The sequence below is a fragment of the Trichomonas vaginalis genome, chromosome IV (genome assembly GCF_026262505.1).
Source record: "Trichomonas vaginalis G3 chromosome IV, whole genome shotgun sequence".
Classification (NCBI taxonomy): domain Eukaryota; phylum Parabasalia; order Trichomonadida; family Trichomonadidae; genus Trichomonas; species Trichomonas vaginalis.
Genome location: NC_067206.1, coordinates 39,211,737 through 39,227,022, shown reverse-complemented (window position 1 = coordinate 39,227,022; position 15,286 = coordinate 39,211,737). Strand labels below are relative to the sequence as shown.

The following is a 15,286-nucleotide window of genomic DNA, read 5'->3' as shown; positions in this document are numbered from 1 at the left end:
TTAGATAATGCATAGTAGACTATACCCTTAAGCTTCAGGTAGATTAAATCGTGCTATTATGCTTAAAATAAAAATTAAAAAACACATTGCAGCTACATATTTATTCAATAATCATTTGGAAATAGACAAATGTTCAAACTCTCAAGTGAAGCATTTCGTTAATGTTTTTGAATCATATGGATCAATCAAGTATTGATCAGTTTTCATTTTTGTTTTAAAAATTTGTTTATCAAATCTAATTTTTATTCAAATACAAAAGATTTATAAAAGAAATTAAAATCCATACGGAAAATAACTTAGATTCTTTGGATATACTAAGTAAATAAGCACTAATAAAAAAAATATTAGAAATTGGTCATAATTTGTTGAAATAGTAACGAAACATGCAGAAATGATTATGTTGAGAACGTTTATAATCATTTCATAACTAAAATTCAAAGATAATTGTTTCAAAGATAAGAAATCTATTTTTTGAGAACTGTTGATCCGATTTTAAGGATTTCTTTTTCAACTTCGACGAACTTTGCTCCTCTTTCATCAATAATTTTAGCGTATTTTTCATAAGTCGAAAAGTTTTGCAAAACTTCGGGGGGAACGGATTGTCTTCGCTGGTCTATTGTATTTTGCCATTGCATGTTATCCATTTCAAGCTGAGCAATTTCAGACCTCAATTTTCTTATTTCTCTTTGAAGTTCCTCTATTCTTTTTGTATTTCTTTCATTAGGTGAATATTTAGGTTCGTTGTATGATTGACTCATTGCGGCAATATCATAGCTTGATGATCTTAAACGATACAAATTTTGTTTTGTTTCAGGATCATATTTACTCTCAAAAAACGCAAGCGATGTCCTATTTGAATGTAGTGCAGTAAGGAATCGTCGATATATCGAAGATTTCTTTTTCTCATCAAGATTATTAAATTTCTCTTGGTGAATAATTCTTGACCAGATCTCATTCTCCGGAAGATATTGAACTTCATCTACATCTGTTCCATTTTCTTTAGTGAAAACGTTTGCTATTAAAACGGGCATCTTCTCATCTGAAGCAGCCATTTGCCCGTCAGCAAAAATGACGTGAGTAAATATATTTGTTCTTATAAATGGGTTTTATTGTAAGTTATCCAACCTCAATTATCTTGAAATTCTTCAAAATATTTTGCGCATTTCCTGTTGTAAAGGTAACGTAATACGAAAAATATTCAAAAAAAAAATAATAATATTAATTAAATGTTTACTTTTAGGAATTATGAATTTGTGAAGCAATATATGTTATTTCAAAAACCTCCTCTGTTACGAAGAATTAGATTAATAACTGCTCCTTCTCCTATGCCATATTCACTTAAATCATGGTTAACTTGTATTTGTTTTGGACCACACAAGGCTCTTACGTCATTTGGGGTAACGCCAAATTCTTTTGTAATCGTTTCTAAGAAGACAGTTGAGTTTTGCCTTAATTCAATAGGTATAGACTTTGTCTTGTCTTGAAGTTTGACAGTAACACTAGCAGACATTAAAAAAAAAGCCAACAAAAAAAATTGAATTGGCCATTATCAGTATCCAAATGTTTATGGCCATTATATAAATTATGAAAGAATGGTCTTTCGGGAAAATACGAGGTTGGCCAAACATAAATAATCTTTTGCTGAATTGCAATTAACAAGGAGATTCCTTTAGGATTAGTCAATAAATGATTCCATCTTTATATATTCAATCCCTTGTTACCAAGTGACTTCTGCATAATCCCCAATAATTTTTTTTTTACATAACACTAAATATAATATTGTCAATGGCTAGTCTTCCTTTAAAGTTTTCAAAGAATATTGGAAATCTAATCAAAAATTAAAGAGAGAAACATAATTTTATTATTAATACAATTATATAGCTAATTATCTTCGGGTTTTGTTCCTAAAATAGAATTTGGAACAATGACTTGAATTGGCTTTCCAGAAAGAACTGATTCTACACATTGTTCGATATCTGGTGGTTGTGGAACATATCCTTTCATGTCTATTGGCAATAACCTAATCTTTTCCATATTTAACTTCTTCAATGGAGCCAATTTTCTCAAAGACTCAAGCAACCATGGTCCTTGGAATCCCTTGTGAAGGCTTGTCACTGGGAGGGCTCCGTTAACAATATCCCCGCAGAACTGCGTGATATCTATCAAACTATTCAATAAAATGAACTGATATTGAGGCCACGCGCCTGTGAAATTAAGAAGGGATTTAATTCCCATGTCTTCATTCATTATCCATGTTCTTGTGACGAAGAAGTCACAAACTTCAAGCATCATGTTATCTATCTTATCAAGAGTTGATTCTGGGATTCCTAAGCAGCTTAAATTCTGTCTAACTCTTGAAAGTTTGTCACAAAATGTCAAAGGATTTTTGATGCAAATGTTGACATCATCTTGAATAGTATTCAACAACTTGATAAGCGCTGACTTTCCTAGATCGCTGAATAATGGTTTGGCCTTCTCGAATTCGACGTATTGATTCTTATCAATGAAATAAATAACTCCATAGGCTGTAGAAATCAAACTAATGATTGTTTCGAAAGGAATTGTTGGACTAAAACAATATTCACTCAATGACTTCGTCAATGTGTTCAATATATCAATAGATGGAACTGTTTTCTCTTTTTCTGTGCCTGCATTTTGAATGAAACCGCAAATATCCCTCAAAATTGAAGGAAAACATTTTGAAGGGGGAGCCAATTGACATTGTTTTCCATTTTCATCAATAAATGTTGGCTTTGGGTCCATTATCTTTAATAATACTAAAGATATGATGGATGAGATTCTCTCTGACTCGCTAGAGAAGTTGTCTATTGTTCTCTGGAGCTTCTTGATGTTCCCATAAACTTCTTTGTCAAATGGACCATATTGAATGATTTCTGAACATGAAATGAAGCCTTTATCTCCCCACATTTTGCGGACATCGTCTGAGTTCTCGGGGAAAAGGTTGTAGTTACTTGTGAGGTACTCAAAGTCTGTGAAAGCTTGGACAACGGAGGTTTTTTCAAGTTCGTTTTTGACACTCATTTCCATGTCATTTATGTATTTAAGAGTTAAGTTTAAGGAAAGTGAGCATTCGCCGTACTTTGATGTAGCTGTGGAGGTGGTATCCATACCATCTCCGATTTCTAAAACTTCTGGTAGATTGACGATGAATTCAACTAAGCGATTCATTTCTCCTGTCATTGCTTTCAAAAAGAAATAAAGGCGCAATGGATGCTTTTTTGGTTGATTTATATCTAAGTCGATGGTTTCGTCGATTTGTACGTTTGTTGTACTAGCTTTGAAGAATTTTGATTTACCTTTATTGTGTCCGTGACGCCAAACGCATAAAAAAAGACATGGAAAGAGTTTAGGAAGAGTAATTGATTGAATATGACATGTAATATTGGGTTTTGATGAATAATGTTCGCTTAATTTTGTTGAAGTTTGCATCGTATTGTAAAAAAATAATTTTTTTTTATCGATAGCTCGAAAAGAAATATTAAAAAAACAAGAATAAATAAGTATTCTGTATAAAATAGATGTTACATACGAATTTGAATATATCTAATCACATTTTGATCTATAAATTGAATCTTGAAACTATATTCTTTCTGCATGTCATTCTTTAATGAAGGCAATGATAATAACAGACAAAAGGAATATTGTTTCTCTTCCATAATTGTCAAACACAAAATCAAAATTCAAAAATTAGTCTATAGGATGTTTAAGATTGATTTTGTGTCTAGAATTACATGTAGGCATAAAGTAATTCATATTATTGAAACAATGATAACGAAATCTCTTTATCAACAAGCATAAGACTGTTACTAAAAATAAGATATACTCAAAGGAAGGAAGCGACATCAATTTCATAAAGATAAGCAATCTGACTTGTACCAATTATAATACACATAAATCATTCATATTGCACTAGAACCTAATGCCTTTCCCAATGATCTATAGATCAAGAATCCACAAAATCAATGAGCTCACTTGTCACATCTAAAAAGTCTAAAATATAGATGTGTACCTTCGGGGATTAAGATTTATATTGTTAATGCACTTTTATTGAATGGAATTAATGGTATTGTTGCTAACAAAATTTGTACGCATTGTGTTTTAATCCCAACACATGAATTTACAGAAAGATTTTTCACAATAAGCGTTGTAATATATAGATTAACAATTCCAAATTCTTACAACTAGAGATTGGTACTTAACATTATATTGATATAAGTGCTCAATGCTCTTAAGTTCATCCTATAAATATCAATAAAAAACATTCTAATTATATGATTACATACAAACATAATAAAAAAAGATTTTTAGTCTAATTTGTTTGAAGCATTGCTAAAATCGTCGAATCATCGTTTGCGAGTTTGAAAGCTGATTCTCCTTTGTTGTTTTCAATCCATGGATCAGCACCATAGTTAATAAGTGTTGGAATAGCATTAAGAGTTCTATTTCTTACTGCAATAATAAGAGGAGTGTCTCCATCATCATTTTTCTCAGAAACAAAGAAACCTTTTTTAACTAAAATTTCAATAATCAAAGGATTTACACATTGTTTAGCTACAATGTGGAGAAGAGTCTCGTTCTTGTTGTAGCGGAACCTAATATCATCTATATTATCAATGAGATACTTGGCAACCTGTGGAAACCGTGAAACTGACTCTTGCATTAAAAATTTAATATCATTTTCTAAATTTAACTTCGGTTTGAAGTTTTCGAACGTTTTTACAAATAATTCATATCTCATAAGACATACTTGGAGTATTTGGATTGGTTTGAAGTCCAAATTTTCAATTAATAAATTAAAATAATTTAATTTGTCGGAAGAAACAGATAATTCCAATGCCAAGTATTTATTATCAACTGCTCCATTCAATACTGCTAATTTCAAGTATGGATAACCAGCTCTGACACATGATTGTAAAATTCCTTTTTGAATGTAATCAATTTTCTTATCAAACAGTAAAATTGTGTTGCATCCTGCAATAATATCTAAAGCGCTCAAAGGAACATCATCATTATCTTGTAAAAGCCAATCAATAACTTCATTTTGATGAGATCTGACTGCAATTGAAAGATTCTTAGCTAAACTTGAACTAAATAGCTTTGAGAGATGTATGATTTCGTAATTACCTCCGCAAATAGAATTCTCGAAGGTGTGAGTAGTAATTAAAGCATTATTGCAAAGTAAAACCTTAAATACATTGAGACATCCGAAGAATGCAGCTGCATCTATATAAGTCATTGTTGGTTGACCGTGTAAACTGAAATTGACAACTCCATTGATATTAAAATTTATATCTGCTAATTTTTCAAGTAATTTATCGGCGTTATCTGTTAAAATGATGTTCGCGATTGTATTTTCTCCGTAGATATCTGCATCGTTTGAAATTGAACTAGGTAAATAAGTGTTTAATTCGTTTGTAGTAAGTCCGTATATATCCATCAAGTTTGATATGATTTTCATGTGGGAAAGGAATTGTTTTGGTCGATAAAATGATGATTGTATCAATATATATTGAATTCTTTCATAAGAATCTTCATTTTCATCTATGAAATCTTGTATTTTCTGTTCAAGATCATCTTCATTGTTCCAAATCTGCTCTTCTATATCAGAATATTTTTTTAATGTGTCCCAATCTTCTTCATTCATTTTCTTCAATTTTGCGATCGATGTAAAGAAATTTTTAGATTTGATATTGCATATAAGGCAAGATTTTAAAAATGGTCAACGATAGACAATTTCGGAAAAAATCATAAAAAAAAATCAAAGCTTACATGGCCAAACGCAATGAAAGTATATAAAGGAGATGAAATTTTGTGAATTTATAATATCCATTTATCACATTCTTTAAAATGAAGAGAAATAATTATATATTTCTTACCAGTTCTCACGGAATGGAGCGTTGGTAATTGTCTGGATGAGCTCTGGCTTGACAACATGAGAAGCGCGTGGCTGAGCTGGGAGACGCTTTGGAAGAGCGATCTTTGTTCCAGCCTTCTTGGCTTCTTCGTGAGCCTTGAGGTTAGCCTGGCAACGAGCAACGAAATCGTTCTTGGACTTTGATGGGAAGACGTGCTCTGTGCGGACGTAGATTCTCTTTGGAGCAATGTGATTGTTGACGCGGCGCTTTACGAGGATACCGACGGCATGTGGGGAAACGTTCCAAACAATGCCTGTAGCACCATGGTAAACACGGTTTGGCATGCCGGAGTGGAGAGCACCATTGACCTTAATGTCAACAATATCACCAATACGGAATGTACGAAGGGTGATTGATGGTGCTGGAGCGCCGTGCTTGCGGAACTTGCGAGCGAAAAGGTAACGTGTGGCGTGGCGAAGACCTTCTGTGTGACCCATACGAAAGACCTTGGCCAACCGTTTTTATCGTTCTCGAAAAAATAAAATGTTGATAATATTGATTTATAACTAAAAAGGAGTTATCACTATTCGAAAAAAATTTCGAATTCAAAAATATGTTTGAAAAAATCTAGAAAATTCTTATCAAAATTCAAAATTTGAAAAAAATTTGGAATTTTCAAGAGAAAAAGAATCGCTAAATATAATGTACTATATCTTAAAAATATTATTCTTTAGTCAAAAAAGATTTATGCATTAATTTTGCAAAAATATTGTTTATATTCCTAAAATTTAATCAGTAAGTATTCAAAGTAAGGCTCACAAACTATTTACCATTTCAGTTGCATTCATAGACATTCTGTAAAATTACAGAAATCTACTTATTTATTCAAATCTCAATTTGAATTTAGATAAATTTATGGTAAAGATCGAAAATTTTAGATCAAATGCACTTATTTTGTAGTAATAATAAGATTTTTCCCGTTGTTGCATATGTTTACTGCTCTGTAATCGAAATAATTCCTCTATTGTCAAAGACTCTATCAAATCAAAAGCACAGTAATTTTTAAATCGACTCTGATGATTGATGAATGCCAATGGTACAGTGAAATGGCTTGATGAACAAAATTGTTCAATTGGAAGCGATTTGCTGAACTAACTCTTGTATTTTGGCTTATTTTCGAACATATTTGGAGTTGCTTTATTGATTGATCTGGTTTCAGTATCAAGAAGTTAAAGATGCCACATTTTACATTAATAAAAGGGGGAAACACTAAAAATTTTAGATAATGGATTCATGGATTAATAAACGTTCAGCAAATTCACGGAAAGAAGTAGATTTAACTACTGAAGAGATTGTCGAGCTCAAAAAGAAGCAAATAGATGACACAAACAGAGAATTGCAAGAAGTTCATAATCAAATTTTGGAAGTCGAAAAGAAAATACGAGAAGATGATCTAAAGTACAAGTCAGAGATAGATGCACTTATTTTTCAACGAGATAATAGCAGAAAAGATTATAACGAAGAAATTTCAAAAATCGTTAATGAAACGAACGAAGCTACAAACAAACTAAAAACTCAACATAAAACCGAGCTTGAATATGTTTATAATGAGTTAAATACTGCTCTTTTTGATACAGAAGAATTTATTTCTAAATCCATAGGTTCAGGTGACCTAAATGATAAACAATACAGATTTACAAGAGCAAAGAAGCTCTCAGAGAAGTATGCTTCGATTGTTGATTCTATTGACTCTGCAATTAGTAAATTAATTACACAAAGAAATCAGCAAATTGTAAATGTTGCTGGACAAATTGAAGCCACAAATTCCAAGAAGAACTTCCAGGCCCAAGAATCTCATGATACAAATAAGAAATTTAAGCAAGAAATTACAGATATAGAGAAAATGCACCGGGAAAGATTAGATCAAATATCAAAGAAATACGAGAGTGAAAGAAGAAAGTTAGAAGATGATATCAATCAACAAATTGCTGAAATTCAAACTGCTGAATCAATGTATTCAAATATTGCCACTCATAACCGTGAGAAGATCAAAGAAGTTCAAAAAGATATTGCACGAATAAGAATACTTATATCTAAATCCTCAATTGTTCCAAAACAAGAAGATGAAGATGAAAAACGCTCCAGATCATTATTAGAACAAGTTGCAGCTATGGAGTCAGAAATCAATGACCTAAGAAATAGAAATTCTCAACTTAAGAGCTTCTTAGAATAATATATTTTTATTCATATATTAATAAACATGTTTGTACTTTTCGGAAACTTTAATATGTGTTATTTTTTCTTACATTATAATATAGTATACTTAATACAAATCACATTTCTTTATTGCATAATTCGCATAATTTTATATTGTAAACACATTTAAGATCATTGTAATGCTATAACTCTACTTGATAGAAATATATTTGTAATACTATGAATATGCCATCATTAATTTCAATAAATTGAATCAGAAATTGAATGATTATTTCGATAATAATTTGATAAATTGCTATAACTTAATCAATACATTTCTAGAAATAAGTGTTGCAGGCTCCATTCTTCATTTGATGATTCAATTTTTCTTTCATAAAGTCAAATTTTTATGTTATTTGAGTTTTTATCATTAAAAAGTTATTTTAAAGATGATATTGAATTAAAATGATTTGATTAAAATCTTGTCACTTTTTCTCCAAAAATGTTTGATACTTCTCCACTTTATCTTTCTGCTGATGGGCTTAAGAAAGTTGCAGCACAACAACTAGAGGAAGATTTTACTTTTATTGTTGGCAAGAAAAATTATACTTGTAATTCATATTTTGCAGAATTTTTCTCACCTTTGATAGCAAGAATGCGTGCGGAAGATAGCACTATAAATACGTTTACTATAGACATCCCTGATCCTGATGATTACTTTAATCTTGTCATACAATTAATGCAAGGATTTGAAGTTGACGCAAATGTTCAAGAATCGATATTTTTACGAAAAGTCGGATCATTATTAGAGAATACAGAAATGATGGAAGCATTTTCATTTGTAAATACAACGAGATTAACTAATCAAAACGTAGTTTCGACTTTTGAAGAGAAAATGGAACTTGGAAGGGATACAAGGAAAGAAATACAGTATATAGCATCACATTTTTACTCATTAAAGAAAGAATCTCTATTCGATTTAAGTTTAGATACACTTAAGAAGTTATTTAGTCATCCTGATCTCAAAATTGAATCAGAAAACTCATTATATTCATTTATTACTGAGCTTATCTCAAAAAGAGGCCCAGAATTCAAACAATTATTATCATATGTCCAATATCAAAGCCTTACTAACGATTTAATCAGCAATCTCTCAACATACGTGAATCCCCAAGACTTTACAGAGATCCCTGGCCTCTGGGAAGCCATAGTTAAAAGAATTACTTGCCAACATAAGCCATTACGCCTCAAACATCGCTATATCCATCACGACATTAGTATTCCTTTCAACGGCGAGCCATTTAAAGGCATATTTACCTATATTACCGAGCACGTTACGAATGGAAAAAATCCGATCGAAGAAGGAGTTATAGAAGTGAGTGTCTCTCGTGAGGAATGCCAAGTATCACCTGCCAATCTCATCAAATACTCCAGTCCTGCTTCAAAATGGTACTTAGTCGAGCAGGAAGATTCTTGGGTTTGTTTTGACTTCAAAAACGCTCGTGTTGCAATAAACGCTTACACGATGTGTTCAGGAACAGACTCTAGTTACTGGGATTATCCTGTCAGCTACACGTGGGAAGGCAGCGAAGACAAGAAAGTGTGGGTTGACATTGATTCGAAAGATGAAAACTCTGAAATGGGAGGAAACGACAAAACTCACACCTGGGTCATTCCTACCTTGTCTCAGATGTTTAGATACGTGAGATTTAGACTGAGGAATGTGACAAGAAGAGGCGGATTGTATACACCTATGATTGAACTGTTTGGTGCTTACGAACCACCTTCAAAACTTAACTAAACATTTTTTTAAAATTATATTTCATATGTAGAATCTGATAAACAGTTAAAAAAAAAAAAAAAAAAAAAAAAGGTAGTGGGGCTTCCAGGCACTTCGTGCCCTCTAGCCCTGAAGATGTTTAGTATAAATGAAGTTTTTTTTTTCTTGGGATGGGCTTCCAGGCGCGTTGCGCCCTCTAGCCCATAAAAAATTTTTGAGAGTCGTCGTTGTTGACTTTTTTGTAGAGCACTCAAAATAGTATAACTTTGTCCGGACAAGTAAGGGTCTAACGTCGCTACAGGAAAAGTTACGGGCGTTCCAAGGAAGTATACTTTGAGAGACTCTTTAGAAACTTTAGACGTTTTACATAACCATCCATGCTTTTACTTTACATCCGATAAAAGTGGTTTGGAAACCGTTATGAGATGGCTAGAGGACATACATGACTATGAGTTTAGATATGACAAGATAGAATATGAGAGAGGTCCTATAAACCGGAGAAAGTGTCATAACAAAGAAATTTTATTAGTAAGTAAATGTGGTTTGAAATAGGACTACTTGTTTTAGGTTTTTTCCATTGTGTCATTTATTTATTTGACGTGGCAGAAAAGTACAGAGAATATGAAGATGAACCAATGCCTGCAAATGTTCAGTATATGTACTCGTAAGAGATATTTTTATCTAATATTAAATGGACGCACAGAACTTAGCGAATGCACAGCAACCTGGACAACCAAACCCAGAGAATATTCCAAATGAAGTTAGAATACAAACTGCAATGGCAAACTATGGTCAAGTGCCAACAGATGTACAAATGCAAACTGCCATGTCAAATGACGCTGCGTTAGGTTTGCCACCATGGTATGCAAATATGAGATGGAAAGAGTTTTATACAAACCCTGAAGTGGGATATAAACAACTTTATGCAGATGACGCGAACACAGGAGTTGACCCAGAATATGTTTTCTACCAGAGGAGAAACAGAATGTATGAGCTTCAGTTAAAGAATGCTATGGAACTCAACAGGAAACGTAAGAGACTAGGCGGACATTAGATTTTTACATATAGTAAAATGGGTTTCTTCAGTAGTATTGGAAACTTCTTTCGAAATGTTGGAAGAGGTATATGGAATGGAATAAAAACCGTAGGAAGAGGAATTTGGAACGGAGTCAAAAATATTGGTAAAAGAGTAGGTCAGTTTGTTGGTATTATATACCTAAAGACCCTGAACCAGAAGAACAAGCTCCTGTTATACAACAGCCTGAACCTGCACCACAGTCTAGTTGGCAACCAAATCCAACACCTCAACCGTATTAAAAAATTATATTTTTACCGTTCGATAGTAGTTGTATATGAAACTAAGTTCTAAGTAAAACGCATGGTATAATGGAATTATTCTTTTTCTTCCATCTGTAGTAAACCATACTTGAAAGTCTGAAATACTTCCACTTGGTGGTTCGTATAACTTTGTAGGTTTTTCGTAAAAGTCATTTGCCAAGCATAAGAAAGAGTTTTGGGCGCCAGAAAATGAAGCATGAACAATAATAGCATCTTGGTCGAAAACATTTTCATATGTTCCATTAGGGTTTTCGACTTCATAAAAGTCTGGGTGTACTGGATATGCTGCAGGCTGATTTAACATCCTCATAAATCTATACATGCCAAGTTGTTATATTTTGTAGAAATATAAACGTTTTCTCCAAGGTCTTCTATTCTATTGATTTTAACAGTTGCATTTTTCCTGTCATAAATAATATCGAGATGGTACTCCCCTCGTCAATGTTATACTGGTTTGCATATTCGATATAGATATCGTTTATTTTTTCTTGAAAAGCTTGAAGAGTTGTTTCTAAATTTACAAGCAAACTAACTTGTAAAAGTTTTCCCTGTTCAAATTTCTCATACATACGTTTTTCTTTGTTATAGTATCGAACTTCAAAACCGACCGTAAATGGGAAACCATGTATGGCTTCTGAAATGAACTTCATTCTACGAAAGCCAATAGCTTTTGTGACAGATGGGTCTCTTAGCCATCTTAATGGGTAGTCAAAACGATAGCCTTCATGCTTTACGGTCTCTGTCTCAAACTTTTGACCGACATTAGTAAAAAGTTCATCTAATGGTTTAGTTGTAGCAACTCTTGAATTTTCTTTTTCTATTGGAAGCATATTTTATCTAGAATAAAAATGTCAAATGAAACAGCGTCTATGAGAGAAATACAACACAACCGACAACTCATTATGCAAGCTCTAAATAAGAACACAACAAACTTTTCAAACTATTCTAAGATATCTGAGTCATTGAAAGAAGGAAACTTAAAACTGACATTAAACCCAATGACAGATGAGTTTCTATTTCAAGACAAGAAGAACAATACTGTCTGTATAAATCCAACAAAAGGAACTTTAAACGAGAAACCTATAAATGAACTTCTTTTGAAAGCAGATGTTGACAACAAAGCTGACAAAGAATATGTAGACGATGCAATAGCAAAAGAAGAAGAAAGAGCTAACAATGCTTATGCAACAAAAGAACATACTCATCCTGAACTAGCAGACAAAACATATGTTGACAATAAAATGTCAAGTGAAGTGACAAGAGCTGAAAACGAATATTCTAAAAAGACTCATACACATTCTATATCTGAAATAACAGACTTAAACGTTAGCCTTGAAAAGAAAGCAGACAAGGAATATGTGGCTAGTAAGTTAGAGAAGAAAGCAGATAAGGAATATGTGGATGAAAAAGATAAAGAAATTATAGAAAGGGCTGAATGGTATCATGAATGGACATCGAAGATTTTAAAAACTAAAGCCGATACAGGATGGGTTTCAGGATGTTTAGACCTTAAAGCAGATAAAACTTATGTTAACGATGAGTTAGAGAAGAAAGCAGACAAGAACCATACACATGATTTCTTCACAACTGTTGCTATAGAAAGTATTGAAGGAACGGTTGAAGAAACTGGTGGGGATGCATTATATTGTAAACCTCCTAACTTTCCACAAGGTTTAACATCGGATGACGACATAACGACGATGAAAAACATTAGATGTAAAGATGTTTATGTCATGAAGGATGAACATAATATTAAATTCACTGCTCAAGATTTATATGACAAGAAAGCAGACAAAACAGAGCTTCAAACATTAAAGACAGAAATGCTTCAAACATTATATCCTATAGGCTCTATTTATACGTCAATGAACTCTACCAGACCAGAAGTAGTACTTGGTTTTGGAACTTGGACTCAAATAGTCGACAGGTTTTTGTATTGTGCAAACTCTTCAAAGGAAACAGGTGGAAGTAAAACGATTTCAGGTGAAAATTTACCTGCACATAGTCACTACATAGATTTAAGTACATCTCAAGCAGGTTGGCATAAGCATAGATATTGGGATTGGTCAGCAATGACAAAAGGTAAAGGATATGATGTTAAAGACAACGTTAAGTTTGCTATAAATTGTTACTGGAGTAACACTGAGGGAGATGGAAACCATACACATTTCGTTTCAGGATATACGCAAACAACGGGACAAAGTAAAGAATACATGCCACCTTACATGACAGTTTACGCATGGTATAGAAATGCTTAGTCGTCATTTTCAACTTCTTTAGCATATTCGTCAGGAGTTGTCTTATATTTGTTAGGAACTGTCTTTGAAAGTATACCACCTTGAACTTTGACAAGTTTGAAACGAGGTCTGACAATAGTAGTTTTATCTTCTGCTTGCAGTGTGTACATTTTGCCATGTTTGCCTAAAACTTCATAATATTCTCTTGTATACTTTCTTCTATTTTTACGAACACGAATGTGAGTACCTGTCGGGTTCCCATTGTTGTCATAGTCAATAGTATTTTCATATGGGTCGCGTTTAGGTATTTCTATTTTTACTTTGTCACCTTTCTGAAGTTTGAAGCCCGGCATTCTTTCTTGTTTGTCTCTTTTGACTAAATTATTAAATATATAGTCTTTCTCTAAGTCAGGGTTGTTTTTCATTTCTTCGGGGGAGTGGTTTCCCAAACCTTTTTGTTTACGGCTATTGTAAATATTTAAAACTTGTCTCATCTTTGCCATGGAGAAGTGTCTATATTTGTCGTCATATGACATTTCATTTGCTTCACCACCTTGTGGTTGGTTTAAGTCTCTTAACATTTTTATACAACCGTCAATGACACCAAGAGCAGAATGGTTTTGGTCGACAATGAAATATTGGTTTACATTTTTTGAACGCAGATAGTTTTTTACATCATCTGATTTGAAAGAACTTTCACAGTCAGATGTCAGTTTTGTTGGATGGTATTTGTCAACGAATATTGTCAAAGCTGCTAAGATATCTAAAATAGCTTTGGACTGTAATGGTATGGCTTCACAGTATCTTGTGTTTTGACCGACAAATATTAGCCAGTATGGTGGTCCATCTTCTCTATACCTCGGAATGTTTTCCAAGATATCCATAAACCAAGCATTTGGTGTTGAACTAAAGATTTTTATCATGAGTGCTTTCTTTGTCGCTTTAGAAACATAGGGGTCCTTGTTTGGATTCGTCATTTTTTATCCTATAAGAAATGGGTTTATTTGGCGCATTAGCAGGAGTTGCATCCAGATTTTTGCCCGCAGTGGGAACAATAGCCAGAGGTGTATTTGGAGTTGGAAGGAAGATTTTGAGTACATTAGGTATACTTAAAGAGAAAGCACAACCTATTATACAAACTGTACAGAAAGGTTGGGATGTAGCACGAGATGCAACAAATCTTATTCCAAATCCTGAAACAAGAGGAAAAGTTCAAGGATGGATGGACAATGTAGGAAGACAAGCAGGAAACTATTATAACAAAGCAAATGACTACTATAACCAAGCAGGACACTATATGGACCAAGGTGAAAGATTCTTTAACAGAGGATATAACCATGCACAACAGTGGGTAAACAATAACCAACCTCAACCACCTCAAACGTGGGGAATGTAAAGTTTTTTACTGAGATGAAATGAACAATACAGCATTGAGACAAATGGGTTCAAGATGGATTTGTCGGCTTCCAGCAGTTACACAACGTGTTTGTCAAGTTCTTCCTATACCTCAGGAAGTTTTAGACCGACTTAAAAAACCTAAACAACCAGTTGAAAACAAACCAAACTAAAATTTTTTACTGAGATGAAATGACCGAAGAAGTTGAAACGGTAGATTTGACACCACAAACAAAAAGTTCAGAAACCATTGTCAAAACCTGTCAAAGAACTTACCGATGAAGAGAAAAATTCAATAATAGAAAGTGCCAGGTCTGGAAATACAAACCCTAACTACAAAGTCACTTTTCATAAAAATGGAATGGCAAGTATCTCAAAAAAGAAACAGACTCTCACAAATAAAATATTGAAGTCTGAAGGAGCTTTCGAGACAACAGATGGAAAAGTTTACTTCACTGACCAAC

At 33.0% G+C, this 15,286-nt stretch overlaps 10 protein-coding genes and 1 pseudogene across 11 annotated transcripts, besides 1 other annotated feature; 5 read left to right on the top strand and 6 right to left on the bottom strand.

Annotated features, from left to right (window-relative positions):
• Positions 1-239: 239 nt before the first annotated feature.
• On the bottom strand, positions 240-1,055 carry TVAGG3_0248780 (uncharacterized protein; the record flags this gene model as incomplete). Its single annotated transcript, XM_001303583.1, has 1 exon — positions 465-1,052. One exon carries the CDS (start codon positions 1,050-1,052, stop codon positions 465-467), a length of 588 nt encoding a protein of 195 aa, XP_001303584.1.
• Positions 1,056-1,229: 174 nt separating this feature from the next.
• TVAGG3_0248770 (ubiquitin-like family) lies at positions 1,230-1,531 on the bottom strand (the record flags this gene model as incomplete). Its single annotated transcript, XM_001303582.1, has 1 exon — positions 1,274-1,510. One exon carries the CDS (start codon positions 1,508-1,510, stop codon positions 1,274-1,276), a length of 237 nt encoding a protein of 78 aa, XP_001303583.1.
• A 70-nt stretch (positions 1,532-1,601) lies between these two features.
• On the bottom strand, positions 1,602-3,450 carry TVAGG3_0248760 (uncharacterized protein; the record flags this gene model as incomplete). The annotated part of the gene is made up of 1 exon (XM_001303581.1): positions 1,882-3,450. The coding sequence occupies one exon, from the start codon at positions 3,448-3,450 to the stop codon at positions 1,882-1,884; it is 1,569 nt and encodes a 522-aa protein (XP_001303582.1).
• Positions 3,451-4,330: 880 nt separating this feature from the next.
• Positions 4,331-5,665, bottom strand: TVAGG3_0248750 (Ankyrin repeat family; the record flags this gene model as incomplete). The annotated part of the gene is made up of 1 exon (XM_001303580.1): positions 4,331-5,665. The coding sequence occupies one exon, from the start codon at positions 5,663-5,665 to the stop codon at positions 4,331-4,333; it is 1,335 nt and encodes a 444-aa protein (XP_001303581.1).
• Positions 5,666-5,816: 151 nt separating this feature from the next.
• TVAGG3_0248740 (structural constituent of ribosome) lies at positions 5,817-6,373 on the bottom strand (the record flags this gene model as incomplete). The annotated part of the gene is made up of 1 exon (XM_001303579.1): positions 5,894-6,373. One exon carries the CDS (start codon positions 6,371-6,373, stop codon positions 5,894-5,896), a length of 480 nt encoding a protein of 159 aa, XP_001303580.1.
• Positions 6,374-7,161: 788 nt separating this feature from the next.
• On the top strand, positions 7,162-8,156 carry TVAGG3_0248730 (uncharacterized protein; the record flags this gene model as incomplete). The annotated part of the gene is made up of 1 exon (XM_001303578.1): positions 7,162-8,109. One exon carries the CDS (start codon positions 7,162-7,164, stop codon positions 8,107-8,109), a length of 948 nt encoding a protein of 315 aa, XP_001303579.1.
• A 415-nt stretch (positions 8,157-8,571) lies between these two features.
• Positions 8,572-10,123, top strand: TVAGG3_0248720 (protein ubiquitination; the record flags this gene model as incomplete). Its single annotated transcript, XM_001303577.1, has 1 exon — positions 8,575-9,873. The coding sequence occupies one exon, from the start codon at positions 8,575-8,577 to the stop codon at positions 9,871-9,873; it is 1,299 nt and encodes a 432-aa protein (XP_001303578.1).
• A 420-nt stretch (positions 10,124-10,543) lies between these two features.
• TVAGG3_0248710 (uncharacterized protein) lies at positions 10,544-10,906 on the top strand (the record flags this gene model as incomplete). Its single annotated transcript, XM_001303576.1, has 1 exon — positions 10,544-10,906. The coding sequence occupies one exon, from the start codon at positions 10,544-10,546 to the stop codon at positions 10,904-10,906; it is 363 nt and encodes a 120-aa protein (XP_001303577.1).
• A 267-nt stretch (positions 10,907-11,173) lies between these two features.
• On the bottom strand, positions 11,174-12,020 carry TVAGG3_0248700 (annotated as a pseudogene). Its single transcript has one exon. A coding segment is annotated over exon 1 (847 nt).
• Positions 12,021-12,473: 453 nt separating this feature from the next.
• Positions 12,474-15,286: part of a mobile genetic element that runs on past the window's edge.
• Positions 14,422-14,823, top strand: TVAGG3_0248690 (uncharacterized protein; the record flags this gene model as incomplete). Its single annotated transcript, XM_051227968.1, has 1 exon — positions 14,422-14,823. One exon carries the CDS (start codon positions 14,422-14,424, stop codon positions 14,821-14,823), a length of 402 nt encoding a protein of 133 aa, XP_051112954.1.
• TVAGG3_0248680 (uncharacterized protein) lies at positions 14,843-14,995 on the top strand (the record flags this gene model as incomplete). Its single annotated transcript, XM_051227967.1, has 1 exon — positions 14,843-14,995. One exon carries the CDS (start codon positions 14,843-14,845, stop codon positions 14,993-14,995), a length of 153 nt encoding a protein of 50 aa, XP_051112953.1.